This window comes from Carassius gibelio, chromosome B22, assembly GCF_023724105.1.
Source record: "Carassius gibelio isolate Cgi1373 ecotype wild population from Czech Republic chromosome B22, carGib1.2-hapl.c, whole genome shotgun sequence".
Lineage (NCBI taxonomy): Eukaryota > Metazoa > Chordata > Actinopteri > Cypriniformes > Cyprinidae > Carassius > Carassius gibelio.
Genome location: NC_068417.1, coordinates 23,077,951 through 23,097,808, shown reverse-complemented (window position 1 = coordinate 23,097,808; position 19,858 = coordinate 23,077,951). Strand labels below are relative to the sequence as shown.

The following is a 19,858-nucleotide window of genomic DNA, read 5'->3' as shown; positions in this document are numbered from 1 at the left end:
GTCTCAGCTTTTCCCTCAATATTTCTAAACAATCCCACTGAATACAGTAACAGCCACATAAAGCGTCAATATACTACTTCCACTTATAATAATTACTGTAAAATGTATCTACAGTGTTGCGGTTAGGATCGAAGAGTCACAGAAAAATAATCTAATTTTAGTTATGCTACCAGAAGGCATGGAGAGGTGAAGGTCATGTTTCACATTGATTTCTAAAGAAGCATGTAAAATGTGTCCCACCACACCAAGGCTATTTGAGAAAAATGTCAGGGCTCAGACAGTCCTTAGGCAAAATCTGTTGGAAATCTTTTATAAATGCATTATTTAACCCTTAGGGGCAGAGACGGACAGTTTAAACCAGACAGTGAGACAAAACTGTCAGCTTTCTGTCAGCAAGTTGAGATAAAATACACCTATTCGATTTTACAAATATCTAGAGATTACAGAGCCCCTCAATCATTTTTGTACAAACAAATATAAGCTATCTTACAAAAAGAAATGCATTGGCTATGCGACTACAGTGACATTTACACAAAGGAAGTCGCAACAAACCCCAAAAAAGTGGCTAACTGTTAGCTGCCGATAACCCCAGTTCTGCCCACTGCAAATATTTAAACCAAGCACATTACATGGCTCAGTTTAGCTTGTTTTCTTTACTAGCCTGATGGCCTTGGAGTGCCCCACATGCTGTTTGGTTTATTTTAGAAGTGTTTAGATATGGCTGAGGCAGCTGCCAAGCTCTTTCATTCTTTGGAAGCTTCCAGAGTGCCTAGCCAACCACCTAGCTTTGAAAATGCTCCACTTGCTGAGTAAAGGTGGCAAGCTGCCAGTTATGACTTGATAAAACTTGGCTTAATAGGAAAAGCCATATATTTATGGATTTAGGCTAAGCACATTTGTGTGTGTGGAATGCTTACTGTAAATGAGGATACTAAGGCAGAATTGTTCAATCACAATACAGACGGGTATTAGCTTGAAAGGTCTATAAATTGCCATGCTAAGCTTAATAGCTGGCCTGTCAGTTAACGCTGAGCAAACCATCTCATTGTCTGCACAACTCAAAATGTCACCAGGCTCAGTAGCATTGGGCATAATTACAAAACTCAAAAAGACAAATCGCTAAATAATAGCAAGAGCAACGGCAAGGAAAGGCCGGGTGTCCATCATGGACTACAGGCTGCAATTTCAAAATCGATTCACTCCCACAAAAGACAAGTGGCTATCCTATGACGTCAGGCCTTGGGAATAATAGCCTCATCTCTACTTGATGAATGTGTCAGCACTTGAAGCACGGCGGGGAAACAATGATGAAGCTCCCTCTCAGCAAGAAGAAATATACAGAAACATTGTGAAAGAGATGGGAACGATTGCTAAGGTGTTACACCCTGTAACAGAAGCTTACCACCCACTCAAGTCTTGAATAATTTAAATTGAACACTGCCTGTTGTGAAACGAAAGATAAAACAACGATTACAGTCAGGGATATATCACTTTAACTCCGAGGTCAGGGCATAGTCAGAATACCCATTTGGACTTAATGTGGCAAAAATGTCATTTGTATTGTTTATCCCAGATAAGATGCTAAAGCTAACGTTTTTGCTAAAGATAAGAATGGAATTACTACACCTTTCCTCTCTCTCGCTATCCAGTCTCAACAAATGATAAGACATATCTTTCTACATGGACCGTCTCCTCGGATCTGCAAGTCCTGAGCAGACAGAAGTGGGGTGCTAACCTGTTTACTTATAAATGGGATATCGGTCAATGCAGGTAGATAGAGCATGTAAGGTAGAAATAGCTACACTCTCAAAATTCTCTGCTGTGCTTTCTTCTGTTCAGAGCTCTTTCCCAGTATTGTGTTTCTGTCAACAATAGTTTGGTTGAGTCAAAGGAGTAGTTCACCCAGAAATAATCCATTCATGTCATTCCAATCAACTTCTTTTCTTTCAATATAATAAATAAAATTACTTAATATAAAAGTGGAGGGGCTGAGGCCTTTCATATCATAAAATATTTCCATATTCAGTCTTCTAAAGCCATACAATGAGCAAAATTTAAGTTCAGATTTAAGAAAGCCATAAAGGTTTGGAACAACATGAGCTAAAGGGGGAGGGGGGGTAAAATATTTTCATTTTTAGATCAGCTAATCCTTAAGGACTCCAAAGAGTTTATGATGCTGGACATTGTCTAGATTAAACAGAGGCAGCTTGTACATTACCAGCCCTGGACATACTGTTCCCAGTGATAAAAAAAAAAAAAAAAAAAAAAACTAATACAAGAGCAATCTTTCTTCTTTCAGTCAGAATTTGAGTGTGCCAAGCATAGTTTTAGCTGCTGTACTTGCAGGTTTCCATAGCTGTACAGATAAGAAAGGCAACAGAGAGCAGCTAAGTGCACTCTCATCAGAATTAGCCCCAAGCATTAATAAGAGGAAATGTAGATAAGTAGGACTGCATAAAAACGGGTTTATATCAAATAGCTTGTGGACAAATTTCTAATAGTTATCCATTTAGGACAGGGGCATCTACTGCATTCAAAAAGCAAACACAATCACAATAGTTTTTAAACTATGCAGTTCAGACAAACCATCACACAAATGCATAAGCTTACCATCATAAGTTCCTTCTGAAAAGATTTTTTCTCCTTGGTCTCCATGTTGAGGCAATCTTCCTTTAGTTTCTCCAGCACTGAAGCAACCCTCTCTGTCTCACTATCCAGCTCTGCTCTGCAAAAATATGTCAAAGGAAGATTCACATAGCCCAGGGCATCAGCAAATGCTCGCCAGTTTCCCAGATTTTCCATAAGTATTGTCCTCACAGAGGCGTAAATGTAAGTGAGAAACTTGCAGGGCTTCAGAATTTGTTCCATCAGCATTGTGCTTGTAAGATCTGGCCCACAAAAGTAAATAGGCTTGACCTTTCCCAAGACAAGCACATTTTTTACATGTACAAGCCCGATCTTTCCCTGATAGTATCCAATGTACCACTCTTTGGTCCATAGTTGTCCTTTGAGTTTGATCTTCTCCTCACTGAGTAGGGCAATAATATCACCTTTTTTATATTCCAGCAAGTACTGATTCTTGGTCTGCCTGATAACTGTTTTGATCAGTTTACCAAATTTCAAGTTGGTAATGCAGCGCTCTTGAAACTGTGGGTATTTGGTGGTGATGGCCAGAGGAGACAAAATTATTTTATCAACTTCCTTTTTCTTTAGAAATCGTCTCTGGCCGTTGTTTCGTATCCCGGTTTTAGGTGGTGGCTGTGGTGTCTGAACACAAAATTGTGCAAGGATGCAATCCTGATCATCTTTTACCTGGACACGTAACGTGAAGTCAGAAATCTCATCTGCATTCCGAGATGTAATCATGTAGATGAGCCGACTCACCTTGCCTAATTTGATCTGAAACCCACGAACAACCCTAGCCTGATCATTTGCCTTGACCTCATAATTTGACATGTTGGAGTACATGCCTATTTGCAAGTCCTGTGGTCTGCCAAGGATAAATTGATGCTTCCCCCACAGTTGTAGGGCAACAGGAGGGGCAGACTTTGCTTGTTTCCCAACTTCACTAACAAGAAGAGTCTTGGGGGCACAGTCATGGCCAAAAATTGCCACCACAGTCTTAAAAGATGGATGAATGTGTTTGGGCCCATAAAGACCCAGTGTTAGTTTCTTCATCATATGGTCCCAAACAGTTGAATTGAAGGAAATTTGTTGGGTCTGGACAATAACTGCTACATACATGCAGGGCTCCAAGTTGTCCAGTTGAACCTGAATTGTATCACCATAAATGTAAGCTTGTGGAACAGGAGAGTAAGGACCCTCTTTACAATCACTTCTTACACACAAAACCTCCGCCATTTGACTTTCTGTCCTAGTTGCAACGGAAACCTTCATTTCCAAGGTAATGAATGACTTAATCTCCATGTTGCTGAGTTTGATCTCAACCACTGGACTGACAGTGGAGCATCTGTCATTGTTTAGCTCCAAGGGAGGATCTAGTAGAGCCTTCATAGAGATTTGTTGAGTTTCTCCCACTGCAACATGGCCTTCGGGAACATGAATACTGATGTTCGTATCTGGTAGCTGGACTGCCCCTCCACAGCTGTCCAATTTGCAAACAATGTTGGTCTCTACTGGTTGTGTTTGACCCCAGCCTGGGTTCTGCCCAAGGGACTCGAGGTCATGGCAAGACCGTGCCAACTTTCGGTGGTTTAGCCATGCTGTCCTGAAGTCCTCTCTATTCTGAAACTGCTCCGGGGAGGGAGCTTTGAGCCCTGTAAAAAACCCTGATGAAAGCAATGAAGGATTTGACTGTGATTGTAAGATAGATAACTCTGATAAACTGTAAGATCTCTTGCTTCGAAAAAAGGGATTGCCCTTGCGAATCATCTGCAAGGCTTCAAAATCAGCACTGGTGGATGTTCCATCAAAGACACTATTGCTGTACCCTTTTGTGTTGCTGGTGGTGGAGAAGGGGGCCGAAGGCAAGTCAAACAAAAGCAAATCCATGCTGTTGCACTGGTTCACCTTCTCACTGCTGTTCTGATCAAGAACATCATTCATGGACCCATTTAGGAATGGATTGGTTGAGGAGAGCATGGAAAAGGGGTTGTTGTTGTCATAAGGCAGGGAGGGCTTCAGCGACATTCCAGTCCACTCCCCCAGCAGGTCCAGCTCTTTTGCTCCCTCCTCCGAGCAGTCCCCAAGATTGTCAATCATCCCACTGTCACTTAAAGATGAGTTCCTGTAGTTGATCGGCTGGACATACGTCGAAGGGATGTATCCCATTTCTCGGTTGTTGTGGGCGTACCACCATTCCCCACCAGATGCGTCCAGCACATAGAGATGATCCCCTTTGGAGAACTTTAGAGTGGTAAAACTGGATGGACAGTAATCCTTTATGGCAACCACTTCCCGTGCAGTTCCAAATGATGTTGAGGGAGCCAAACGCAAGGCACTGGGAGAAGGCACTTTAGAGAGAAACATTAATAAGAATTACAAATTTTTAATGCAAATGGCACAACCAAATCAAATGCTCTCTCAGTTTATTTGCAGTACAATAAACTGACCTTTGACATCTGTAAGACTCGCCTCAGTCACTCCCTCATCAAGGTCAATAAGAGTGCCCTCTGATTTACATCTAGGGAGCACATTGTTGTTGGTGGTTACTCTGATCCTGTGGGCGGCCATCTTGCATTGTTTACGCTATTTCACCGTTGCTCCAAACCTGACAATCAAACACTGGCAGTTTTCCATTTTTTCCTGCTGGGAAAACAAAAAGGACAGGGACATTCTTGATTAGCTTTGTGTGACAGGACAAACGCTTGACTCACTGAGAATAATGAGACATGCTGAAATCAGATTATTGGATCATTAAGGCAAAACTCTTCAGAGAGATTGTAGCTAGAGATTAGTGTGATATAGCTAAAGGGACAAACTGGAACAAGATGTAAGTTATATGTAGTGCATGAGATTAAGAGATCTTTAAAAGTTGATTACTTTTAATCTGTCTTGGAAGAGGTTTACACATTGTTATGTATTTAGAAGTTAAGTCAGAAACTGTTGGCTTAAGAGTCAAGAACATCTATTTCCAGATGTCAGATACTAGTAAATTCTGAGAGTCAAGTATGAATAATGCTCTTTGTTCATTTCATAACATTCACTCTAGTCGCAACTAAGTTTAACTAAAGAAATACATGGCAATTAGGCAAAATCCATCAGAGGTTACTACAATCAATAAGGCATCTTCAGCCATATCAAAGTGTTTTCATCTTCTCAAATGACCATGTGTTCCATCTATGACCTTCACTTTAACTTTTACTTTACTTAATCTCTAAAAAGAAAAACTTATTAGAGACATCTCACTGCCAACAAAACAAAGCTAGCATGAAATGAAAATGTACCCATTTTTACTAAATGCACATTCCTGGTCTTCTTGTGTATTTTGCTCCAAACATTAAAACACCATCAAAGTCTTTTATCAAAATGTAATGCCTTTCTGCATTTTTGAGACAACAGGTCGATTTTTTTTTTTTTGCTACTGTCACTAATTCCTCTTTCCCATATTTGATTTCATCTTGAATATTCTTTCAGTAAAATATACTATAATTTACTTACAGCTTTAAACAGCATAAGTCTCTATGGATCAATGTTATTACACAGTGTGCACATTTACTTAAGACTGCAAGTCACACGATCACAAACAAGGTAATAAAATTGTCATAAAAAAATAAATAAAAAAAAAATAAAAAAAATTATATATATATATATATATATATATATATATATATATATATATATTAATCTAATGTATCTCTCTCTGCTAGAAACAACAACGGAATATGTGCTTGTAATTTATAGACCTGATATCTGGATGAAACGGTCTTTTATCATTTAGTGTTTGATTTGCCGGGTCCTAAAAGAAAGATATCAAAGCATATCAAAGGACACCTTGAAATAAAAATCACATGCATATGTTGCAGCAGGGGTTCCATCAATTAAACAAACTAAAACACCCGCTAGGTGATGAATATGAATAAATACCATCCAAAAATGAATATATTACTTTTAGTGTCAGCATGGTTCCATAAAAATAAAAAAAAACGCAAACTCCTGTAGCGGTTTATAAAATGATCAATTTTTTCACCTTGTTGTGGATTAGAGGTGCTATTTTTCTGCTATGATTTATGTTCTCTTAAGGTGAGCAACAGCTTGGCTTTGGCGGGGGGAGAAAACAGACTCAATTCCCATGCATGATTGCCTCAACTTCTGTCTGAGACGATGAGCACTATTAATCTGCGCTTGACGTGACAGACATGCAAAACAACACAGAGATGTAAAACAAGCTATAATTAGTCGGACTAAATAATCAAAGCAGCATGAATCGAATCTCAAACAAGACCAAAGGGCCAAGTAACTCAGAGTAGCTGAGTAACTTACTTTAACAAAGGATGCCATAAATGAAGTTTGAAATGACATGAGAGTGTCTCTGTATAGAAAAGCTGTACTTGGATGAATGCAAAGTTTTGCTGTGGAAAATTTTAATACCACTCTGTGGAAGTTGAAAGATGAAGGCCTTGGAAGGACCTTTCATGTCTGCTACTTAAAGGCTTGATGATGAACCCTTCAAAAGGAGGTAAGCATCTTTGGCATGTATGTTTTAAAAGCCTTTCACACAAAAGACTCATGGAAAGATTTATTTCCTTTTAAATGTCCATTTCTTTTATCTACATTTAATAGATGCTGAATTTGGTCGCCAATACCACTTGGCTCTGTTCCCTTTAGTCCAATCCTTAAGAAAAATCTTCCCTCATGCTTTTATTTTATTCATAATTCAGGCCATCAGAAGTTGGAGAAAGTGCATTCCTGGAAAAAAAAATGAAATTGTAAAATTACAGCACTGACCTCCCTCGGCTCTATCAGCTCTATCTCTGTGGAAGTGCTTCAAGGTCTATGGTTCTTCTAACACCAGGAGCACCTAAAAAATAAGGTCTCATTTTAAACTCGACAATATCATCACTGGCCCGGTTGGATGTGTCAATTGTGGTATTAGGAGGCAGAGGAAGAGCAATTGATGGATTAGAAACCTAGAGGTCTGACAAGGATGTAATCATAGTTTCTGATAACAGCACCTGGGGCACTTCAAAGACTGAAGACTAGTGTCTCCTTCCCATAATCCCTCTGTATCCCCCATCCTCTTTTCTTTAATGTCTATTTTCACAGACTCTAGTGATAAAGCTATTTAGTCATTGATCTGTCAACCTCAGTTTCAAATCGTAAGTGTGTGATATCATTAGACACGTTGAACGAATGCTTTTGCAATTTCTATTGGTGGTAACAGCCCTAATTAACAAGACTAGGGGTGCTCCGATCACGATCGGCCGATCGTTATGCGCATCTCGTCAGTAAAGCCGGTTCTCTAATCAGTGGTTATTCCATCAGGTGCGTGATTTCACATTGAGCCGCTGTTACTACACAGAGCCATTGTTAAAAGAGAAGATGCGCAAATCCACTTCATTTTCAGCGTTTTTTGGCGCATCTTCTCAGTTAACAACGGCTCTGTGTAGTAACAGCTGCTCTATGTGAAATCACGCACCTGATGGAATTAACCGCTGATTAGAGAACCGGCTTTACTGACGAGATGCGCATTAACGATTGGCCGATCGTGATCGGAGCACCCCTAAACAAGACGTAATATTGTTCGAGTAGCTAGGTATAAATATGCCCAGTTTATCTTAGCAAAATTATATTCAAATTGCTGAAGCCAAAAAAAAAACAGTCGTAGATGAGTGGTTTATTAAAATTGGTGGTAAAGTGCCCCTTGTGGCAATGCTGAGAATGCAATGCATTATTATTAGCAGTTGAAATGTGCAGTCACACTTATAGTTGTTTGGAAAAATTTTGTAGGACATAACCAGTCATTTAACTAAGGAATCCACTAAATCTGGAATGTCGTGTTTTTAAAAAAAATTATTTCACTAATGTTAGTCTTGCAAATTCGTCACATAGAACAATAGAAACTTTTTAGTTTTGATAGTGATTTAAACCACATTTACAACTTTTTTTTGCCAACAAAATTACACTGAAATGCTGCCAGTGTGAACTTGACATGGTAACAGAAAAATGTTTTTGTTTTGATAGAAACATTAGCAATTATGCTAATTTCCGGTGAGAAAAACGCTTTGTTTTACATTAAATACAATTATAAAGACAAACGTTTTCGCTTCTATTAACACACATTTTTTCCCCGCCAAATGGCGCAATGTAGTACTTTTAAGAAAGTACTCAGTGTTGATTTGCACCGCAAGAACTGTTAACAAAACTTAAATCAGAAACAGAACCTTAACACACAAACTTAAGCAATTACATACAACTTTTCGGTGACAAAAATGCAGTTTTAACATTACATTTTTTTTTTTATAATAATCATTTAATTTCCATTAACTTTTAAACCACACTTTCCCCCCACCAAAATGGTACAATGTTTGCACTTTTAAGAAAGTAGAGTGTTGTTTTGCACTGCAAGAACTATTAATATAATTAAAATCAGAAACAAACATAATTAGATGTTTTTGGTTCCCTTAGCAGTTCTAAAACCACCCAACATAGATGGAATGACATAATGCACTTTAAAAAACAAAAAACACACACACTCAATACTTTCCCAAAAGTAGTACAAGAACAGTTAATGGACCTGGAACGGGAAACTAAACCCTGCTATTCCCATATAGCAACATCCCTGTAATATTCAGCCAGAGCGACGTTTCAGACCATCCGTCGACAACATGAAACACTGGTAATCCACGACTCTCGGGTGTCCCATAAGACATGAGAACTCTTATCTCGGATGCGGCACGTAACTCAAAGAAGATGAGTGGAAAGCACTTCAAGCTGGAGGCCAGGGACTTTAGATGCTCTTAGATACATTGTTAGCTCTGCGGAAACCTCGCGAGTTTAAATTCAAGCACTCCTCCTTAATCATCGTCCTTCAGACAGCTTCATACAGATAAAGCTCAGTGTTTGGCTGAATTAATTAATTCAAACAGAGCGGCATTACCACATCCATATAAAACCGATCCTTCCGCCCTGCGTAAAAACACCTGTCATTTCAAATGAATTATTATAATTACATTTCCAAAACCTGGCATTGAGGCAATAACTGAGATAACATGCCACATTAAGGCCCTTTCAGTTATAAAATGTTATTATTAGTTCCAATGATGATATGAAAGAGTTTTATATTACTTTGACAAGCTAATTGGGTGAAGAAGCCGAGTGGGATTTCCGCCAACAGCTCATCACATGGTAAATATGACCACATCGTATAAAAATGACCCTTCTGCAGAGGACAAAGCAATTTCTTTCTCCACTGCCCTGCAGTCCATACTTCACCACTGACTCTAAAACAAAAGGTTTACTCAGGTAAAGTGCAAGAGGGTGTGGGTGGAGGATAATATTTCCAAGAGCCCATAAGAGGTTAATTTCAGGAGTCCATTAAATGACCGACTTCATTTATCGTCTCTGCGCGAATAGGTCATTCGACCTGACAAGGCTCAGCTACTGCAAATGAGTCTGACATTACAAGCCTCTTTATCAAACATATTCCTGAGAAAGAGAGAAAGAGAGGGGAAATCTTTTTGACCAAGGATAAGTCGAGTAAATGAACAAACAAACATCAACCAATAAATCAATTAATACAATTAGTAAGGCTGACGATTTTTTTGTAGATATGTATACACACACACACCTTTAAAATAAAAATGTGCTATATAAAATATGCTCTACATAATATATGTAGTATTTATATGTAAAATGTATCATTTTGATATATTAAACAACAGCGAATTGCGTTAGCAGCGCATGGTTGTGGGTTCGATTCCCAGGGAACACATGACGACACCAAAATGTGAGCCTAAGTCACTTTGAATAAAATCGTCTGATAAATGCATTAATTATATATATATATATATATACAGACACACACACACATTTATTATATATATATATCATAATATTCAGTGGGTAATTTTTCTCAGTAAATATATTTCTCAAGGTGTTGTTGACATGACATTATCACCGAATGTCAGTAACAACCCAATTAATCCAAACATACAAAGAAAACAGAACAAATATGTTCTGAAATTATATACATATGCAGTTATGCTAAATAAATACAGTTATATATGCAATTAGGAAAGGTTGGAAGCCAAATTCAACCCCGTGCCATGCGTACAAATACCTTACAGATTTCTCATTGTGCCGAAGCATGTGCACTAATTTTATTTCTGGTGCACAGCAAGTCAAAGGAGAATACATCATATTGTTGTTTCAATTACACTCAGAATTTCATTTGCATACATGAATACGCAAAAAGAAACAATTCATGGCCAGTGAGTTGTGTTCCCAAATGTGCCTCTCCAAAGGCTGGAGAAAATGATGCCAGAATTCATTTCTGTTGGGAGGTCTGGATTAGCCGAGGCTTAAACTAAGTCCTCTGTAAATGAACGGTGTTGTTTTGCGTCAGGTCGGGCCTTTCTTTCAAGAAACGACGCTCTACATAACAATGAAGTCTTGCTCGCCCCCTGACCATCTTCACAAACCAAACCAAACGCTCTGAAAGACATATAAAGCCCAGCACGTTCAACGTAAGCCAGTGAAGATTTACCTCAGGAGTCACGCCGACTGACGCGGGACTTTCAGGGGCGTTTAGGGGGATTACAAGGACTGAATTTGTGCTGAGTCCCCATTAATTATGAAACACAATGCAACACTATTGTACTTGTGGAAACTGATGACGATTGTGCTTTTTTTAGATGTGTTCCATTCCTCAGGGAGAAAGAACAGTCATAAGACCTGGACTGCAACTCTGCAGAAGTCATGCTTTCGGCTACTAAAATCTGGATCTGCTTATGATTATTGTTTCAGTGTCAGTAAATATGCCAACAGTCATTTGTTCCAATTTTTCTTTCAATGATAGGTCTAAAATATATGCAAACTTTTCTAGCTACACAAGCTCAGTTTCATGCTTCAGACTGTAATTTATAACAGGTAGGGCTGCGTGAAATCTAAATGTAACTATTATTATAATGAGGTGTTCAACACGCAGCATGTGATAAATCCTTACTATAATTGCAATGAGAAGTGGTTATCAAGAAAAAGAGAAATTTTAAGGTCTCACTGCAGTCTTCCAAAAAAGTTTGATGGTTAAATGTTGGAAAATAAAGTGAATAAGACAACCATAAATATTAATATTTAATTTTAGAGTTGTTTTATTGAGTAAAAGTAGTAAATCCTTACTGATTTATAAATTACAAAATGTTCGCAAAATTGTGCAACCGTTGCAAAGCAAACCAGTTTTTTTCTCCGCAAATCACGAATTATTAAAATAAATTAAATAAAGAGTTAAATTAATTGCAACTTCATTATGTATGTTTACTATAGTTCAAAAATAATTACTTTAACCATTTAGTAAGAAGTATAATATAATAACATTTTCATTTCTTTAGAATTATATAAAAACATAAATAAAACCGTTACTTAACGCACTTATTTAACATATAAAATAATTAATATATGGTTCTGATTTTTTTTTTTTTTTTTTTTTTCTACAGTCAGTTTATCTTTCAGGTCAACTATTATCAGGGCAGAGAAACAGTTGAGCACAATATTGTGAAGAAAATTAGCTAAAGCTATTATATACTAATTCAGCTCTACCTCAATCTAGTCAACAACAACAACAAAAACATCTAGCTGAATGTTGCTCAAGAGAAGAAACAATTTAGAAACAATTTTTACTCAGAAATTGCTAGTAAATATCGCAATTAGTTACGAAGAAACTGCAAGTAACACTGAATTAAAGTAGAAAAACTTAAATATGTTTGCTTATAAAACAATTTGAATAATCTTTGGTTTATTTACAATTTAGAAAAATAACTTTTTACACTTTAGTCAACCATCACAATCCATCCAGAACACACAGTATATATACACTCAACAAAACCAAACACTGGCAATGTTTACGTTTACGCACTTCGTAGAGTATACGTGCAGTTTCTGGCTATATTTATTCTGATAATTGGACATGAGACCCCCTACAGTATGCAATTTCAGCGCTTCAGCGAGTACATAATCATTTATTTTCTGAGTTTTCACTAGTGTGTGCATGTGTTTGGGAGAGAGAGTGAAGTCCTTGGTGGGAGGAGAAAGCCTTCAGAGACTAACCAGAGCAAAACCATGGAGTCAAACCTAATTATTACAGTACACACACACACACACTTCTCTGGAGACCAGTGCTCACAAAAAGCCAGCATCCCAACACATTCATCATTTAATATGTTCATGGAGCAATGGAATCATATTTTACATTACACACCAAATGTGGCCTGAAATTAAATAAAACCTGAAGTGCAGGATGTCGGTGTGTATTTTCTGGCGCGTGTCTGTTTGGTTACTGGGGTGGTGCCGTCTCGCATCACTCAACCATGCAGATATTTCTCACCATTTCATGATGCAACCTCTGTTTGTTATAGGAAAATATCAGGTGTCTAACGCTGTGATAAAAAAAAAAAAGATACAAAGTACTTTGTATTTTTTAAGGTATAGTTTTAGAGTGTCTTTTGGTATTCTATGAAATATTATTAGGTTAAGAACAATCTAAGAGTTATTTTTAATATAGAATTAATATATTATTGAAACATTTTATATTAATGGAAAATAATACTAAATGATTTATAACATTTTATTAAATAATTGCAAATAATGTAGTAATAATGAAATGAATGTTATTTTTACTTTTGTAGTATAGTATTTAATATTTTATAGAAACATGTTTATGAAATATACTAATACTTTAATAATAAAATTAGCACTTAAGTATTTCAATGCAATATATATATATATATATATATATATATATATATATATATATATATATGAAATAAAAATAATTTAGTATCAATTCAAATTATGTAGAATATTTTCATATTTATCATTGTATATTGATATTATATTTGAATAATAAAATGGATACTAAATTATTCCATTTACATAATATAACTATATTAATTAATTATTTACAATGTTTTAATATTCTATATTAATATATTATTTGAACTTAAATTATATAATGTAACAATACTTAATTTATGATTGATTGAATATTAAGTATTAATATGCTGTGTTAATATTAATACTACAAATTATTAAGTATATGCAATTATTATAAGCTTACAATATTTTTATATTCTATATTAATATTTTAGTAATTTTTATATTGACATTATATTTTAGAAAATATAATATAATATTACAGTAGTATATATTATATTTTAGTTTTGTCAGTAAATTATTTGCAATAAATTAAAATATTTATATTTTATATGTATTCATTTATTTTATATTAATATAGAATAATATAAATTTAATATATACAATTATTATAATTTATAATAACAATGTTTTACAAAATGTATAATATAATTTTTTACTAAAACAAAATAATAATAATTTAGTACAAATAAGTAACTTTTGTCGAAATTATTATTTATACATTAATTATGCAGTAGCAGATTATTTGTGACTGTGAGAGTAATCTTAACTAATAGCCACAATGACACACAAATAGGGATAAAATGATAAAAAGATTCATCAAAATCATGCAGCAACAGGAACAAGGAGTGAGAAAGGTAATGAGCAGGCCATCAGCACTTCTAGATATCAGCCGTTTAGAAATCCAGAACAATCAAGCACAAAATGTGGGCACTTAAACTCTGGAGGGTGTATCATGACGTCCCTGGTGAGAAATTCAAAAAGAAATTCAGTCTAGCATTAATGAAAGTCAAGTTGACACTTCAATCTCTCAGTCATAGAACCAAACACCTGATTGGCTAAATTCCAGAACAGCAACCGCCAATCAGATTCCTCACCTCGGATATCAGACAGCATGCATCTCAAATGCATGTACTGTTCAATGCCTCTGCATTCAGTCAAAGTCGTTCTCAGATGCCAATATATCCCTTCTGGCTAGAAAACAGATTGAAGCGCAAAGGACAATGACAGGATTTTTCGATTAAATGAAAATCATTCCGAAATCGACTAAGTTGAGCACTCGGAGGAATTCCTTCATCTCTGACTTTCAGGGTTGGTTTGCTGTGACTTTGTCTATGAAACACTTCATTAAATGAGGCTTAAAGACAAACTTGTTCTGGTCAGACATTGATTCAACAGCAAAAGCTTTCATCGACTAGAACTATTAGCAAAGCACAAAAATAACATTACATTCTTTCCACTTTTAAAAGTGTGAAAGAACTAATACATTTGATGTCTTCTAAATCAGGTTTAAGGACAAATCTCTCAAAACCTATACAGACATTTTTTTTATAATAAAAAAATACTTAATATAATTAAACTAAATTGAGTATTAACATATTACATAATTACAATAAATAAATATAAACATTTAAGTTATAAATATTTAGATTATGCCATTTATTTATATATTTTACATTAATATTTAATAGTACAAATATCACACAATTATTTTTAACAATAATATACTTTCATATTTAATGTAATGTTATTTTATTTATTAGATAATAATGTGGGTGGGTATTAATAACATGTAAAATAATTAATCATATTAATTATATAAATTATAATTATATTTGTCTATTTTTTATAAATTTTTAATAAAACAATACTAAATTACTTTATTTATAACTATTTACCAAATAAAATAATTTAACTATTTTTATAGTTAATAATTTCCAGATAATTTCACCTGACTGAACACAAAACTACAAGAAATCATATGTTGCATACAAAAAAATATCTATAATAATAATAATAATATTTGGTAGGGTCATGCATTCATTTGGACGACGGCTCTGTTTACAGCCACAGGAAGTGGCCAAACTATGACACGAAGTGCTCTGGAGAAACAGTGAGAGAGGAAAAGAGAAATAGAAAGAGGAAATGCTTTGCTGCTCGCTTCCGTCCCGTCCCGTCTCCTCCTCCTGCTGCTGTTACGGTGGATCTCAAGGCCTCCAGCTGGAAATCGGCTGCCACAGACTGGAATCTAATATCATTCCTCAGCTGATAGATCATAAACAGCACAGGAATCTCACTCATAACCCTGAGCTTCCTCTGGGCCAAATACGAGAAGCAGAAACATTAAAGAACGCAGACAAACTACATGTGGCAAGCACATGTCAGTCAGCTGAATCAGGGATTGAGGTGAAGATGCTCTTATTTTACATGTAACAAACACACACATATTATATATATATATATATATATATATATATATATACCTACGGCCGATGAATCATCAGGAAACAGAGCGTTAGACAACAGGCTTAAATTCGAGCCCCAGACTGTTGAGCGTCTCATGTTTGAGTCCTGAAAACGAACCGCCCAGGTCTTGGTCCTGATCCCAGCTAAAGACACCCACTGATACCATCAACAATACACTCCCTCATCCCGACGCACAGAAAAAGCAAAAGAGAGTATATAATTCTAGGTTCTCCAGAGTAATACTTACCCTTAGCTAAACTGAAACTAGCGGCTTTCTTTAAATATAGCATCATAACGCAACCCGTCTATAACAGTCATTCATGTTTGGAAGAGCTACAGGAGTGGAAAGGCCAGTTGGATGCGAGCTGAACTAGATCAGGCCTGCTTGCCTCAGGATAAACGCTGTAAAAGCCACAATTTACTTACAATGTAATCTCTCCTGATGGCCAACTCTGAAACATTAAATCCTCGTAAAACGATCTGCCATTTTATGCCCTGGCTTTTACATTTTTTACGGCTGCCATCTGACTGGAGGGGGATTTCAACACTGCTGCTCTAAGCTGGACTAACATGGCTTTATGTACAGAGGACAAGACACAAATAATAGAGAGAGTGATTTTTTGCAGATGGACACTTCTGTGAAGAACGTGTTTGGGCTTTGATACAAGTTCAGCTGTATGGACAGTATGCTGTAGTTTGTTCTATTCACTTCGGTAGTTTTACGATTTGGACAATTTTGGACAATGTGTCACAAGACAGCATTTGAGACATTTTGTCTTTTTAATTATTTTATTGTAGTTTTACAGTTTGTGTATATGCTTTTTTTCATTACTTTTAACATTTTCAGCGGCAATTCTTAAATTAGTATGCATTTAAGATTGTCAATTAATTTATCGCTTTTTCTTCGTCCATTTCAGATGGACGATTTTGGACAAAGCGCATTGTTTTTTCTCTTTCTGAAAAAACACGAGACAGAATCATTTATTTTAGTTACGTTATATATTGTTTGTTTTGGTATTAGCGTGCTGTGCTAATGGTTATCATACAATGCATTGCTACTGCCGCAAACACTTCAGACTACTGATTTTAGACAAAGTGTCTTGCATTCATTATTGTTTTTTGTTTTTGTTTTTTTGTGGTTTTAAAAGTTTTGATATACTTTTTACTTCCCATTTGATATTTTAAGTTTAATTTTAAGTTTAAAAGGTTTATTAAAGGTTGATGTTAAATGTATTGCTTTTAGAACACTGTACACTGTAGTTGTACACATTCAGTTGGACAATTTTGGACAATGCGTCTTGCGTTTTTGTTTTTTTTGTCCTTTTTTTTCTGAACAACACAAAACAGAATCAATGAAATGTCATTTATTTTAGTTATTTTATAATACATCTATGTTAACTGTAGCCATATACATTTCAGACGTACAACTTTTGGATTTTGGAGTTGCGTTTTTGTTTAATAATAAAATATAGCATTTAAAAAAATGTGTTTTAAACATTTTCTTTACATTTTTCAGTTCAATTATAAGGCTGCACTAACAAATTGAGCCAAGAATGCTTATTTACAAGTATCACTTTTAAAGAATGGACACTACAGCTTTACACATTTTAGACGGATCATTTTTGATGTTGCTTGACATGTCTTGTTTTTTATTATTTTTTTTTTGTTAATGATGTGTCAAGTTATAAACAGCACAACTCATTTTTGAAATCAAGAACTCTTCTCACGCAAACACTCTCTAAGTAATATGTCCAATCGGGATCACGTGACTCTGAACAATGTAAATATATCCAGCCACCTTAAAACCAATTAGTATTCATTGGTCAATTACAAGAGAAAATCACTTCGACTCGTAAAAGCACACATTACGTTTGAAGCATCCATATTTACATTACGTTCTAAACATAACTGGATAAACCTCTTGTTATGAGATACCAACATTATTTATGTGGTATAAACAATGAACAATGTTTTGTGAATAATTACATCACTTTCCATTCCGTTATCCTGTGTATCATGCAAAAGCTATCGGTTTTACTTGAGGACTTACTCGGTTATAAATTAGCACATACAAGGTTAGTAACTTATTACAATGCAGACTAGTCTCATGTTAACACGTATGACTGTTGAAGTCTCAAGGCTATTCTTGACGTATTGTAGCAAAGCATTAACTCTACTGTAATAATGTTACCATAAAAAAGTATCTTTTGTTTGTTTTCACAAACCGAATAGCAAGTCCAAATCAAACAAGACAATTTATTCTTTGATTATCGACAGCAGACCGTCAACATAGTTCACATGTATTGGATCTGGAACTGTCGTGACTTACCTTTTCAAGATTTTGAGATGTTTCCTGACCCAACAAATATAGTTTCACTACAAACAAGCTTATGAAAAAAAGATGCACACCAACGTGCGCAAATACAACCATACCAGTCTAAAGTAGCAGCAGCTATTTGTTCTGTGAGCCATGAATATTTAATAAATCACGTAACTTGAAAATAAATTGTTAATATAGGAGGGGGAGCTGAGGTCTTGTAGAAAAAAAGAGGCTGAGCTATGCCACAGGTCAGTCCTGTTCCATTCAAAGTCTGAAAGGAATGTGGGAAGGGGAGGGAGGAAAAGGAGAGGGGATAGACGGCTGGGAATGGGAGCCGAGGGTGTATAGGATGTCCTCACCATTAGAAATGTCCACCGGGGTGGTCGTGACTATCAAACACTGATAACCACAGCAACAAATAACCAACTGTCAATGGAGAACAAGTTGTTCCTAATGGAACTGTACCATGGTAACAATAGTTTCAATAGAACAGTAACTAAAATTAGCTTTTAGAACTAAATTTGCCACTTAAAAAATGAGTAGAAATAGCTTGCACTAAGAAAAAGCTAGCACATTTTTATCAAATGATTACAAAGCAACAGCAAGTAACACACTGAATTCAATGTAGCCTCCCGTTTTTAAATATGAATACTGAAATAGTATTTTCTTGTATAAATAAATGAAAAAAATAAATAAATAAATACTACTTCAATCGTTGTTCCTAATCACATCTTTGAGAAATATTGTTTACAGTGCAATTTGCACATTTTTCAGTAATAGCAACTGCAGTTATTATGGTATTTTGTCACAAACATGTATATTTATAATGATTATTGGCCACTTGAAATACACATGCTTGAAGAAATCAATGTACATTTTCCAAAAAAAAAAAAACACACAAACATATTTTACGTAGTGTTTATAAAGGAAATTCTGGGAGCATCCAATTTAGATTATGTATAATGAGTTCATTCATTCATTCAAGGTTTTTAGTTCTAAAAGAAACATTTGTACTATTGTTTATGTAGGCTATATATAATTCACGTCTCTTTAATATTCTGCCCATTAAAGTTTATGCATATAAAACTTGAATACACATGTTATAGCCTATGTTCAACTTCAGGTTTGTAAAAGAAACGTGAAATCTGAAATGTTCCAAGAAACGCGTTCAACAAAACACTGAGCGCTGAGACAGTAACACAAACATTTCGGAGGTTTCAAAATATAATCCGAATCAATTCAAAAGCAGCCAAGAGGCTTAACAGGAACAAAAGCGCAACGATGGCATGAACTCACCTCTGCATTCCTGTTATGTTTATCCAAAGCAGCGCGCAGTTGTAGTGTTGAGTTGGTCACTTCACTTTGTGCTCCTTTGTGGCTGTTGGGCAAACGCGTCTCGCATCGCATCTGGGCGGGGCCGGGGTGCCGGTGATGTCACGGAGAGGGGCGGAGATTCGGAGACGGCTGGGCGGAGGCTGGAATCTGTGGTTCGCCATCTGTCACCGAGGGCCCTCAAGGAAAATCACTTTTCCCCTGGCGTCTAGTTTTCCTGATCAATTATTAATTTCACTGAGTGATGATGCTGATGATATTCATTCTGTCCCCTACTTCAAGCTTTCCATCACTTTCATACTTCGACTATTACTTTTTTTTTTTTTTTAAGGGCATACTGAAAACATTATAGCTTACATCATTTTTAATATAATGTCATATTAAATAGAAAACATTAATGCCTCATTTTAG

At 35.8% G+C, this 19,858-nt stretch overlaps 1 protein-coding gene across 4 annotated transcripts in view; it reads right to left on the bottom strand.

Moving 5' to 3' along the window:
- LOC127988119 (SH3 domain-binding protein 4-A) overlaps positions 1–19,529 on the bottom strand; it is a 33,038-nt gene extending 13,509 nt beyond the window's left edge. The window contains exons 1-4 of one of the 4 annotated variants that reach the window (XM_052590669.1): positions 19,412–19,481; positions 7,408–7,480; positions 5,073–5,265; positions 2,611–4,973 (exon numbers count right to left, since the gene is read on the bottom strand). In XM_052590669.1, coding sequence (XP_052446629.1) covers positions 2,611–4,973; positions 5,073–5,193 — 2,484 coding nt within the window. In that variant the 5' untranslated portion in view covers positions 5,194–5,265; positions 7,408–7,480; positions 19,412–19,481. Of the gene's footprint in view, positions 1–2,610; positions 4,974–5,072; positions 5,269–7,407; positions 7,481–19,411 lie in introns of all 4 variants that reach the window. The other 3 variants (XM_052590666.1, XM_052590667.1, XM_052590668.1) reach the window with 3 other exon arrangements.
- Positions 19,530–19,858: the final 329 nt, after the last annotated feature.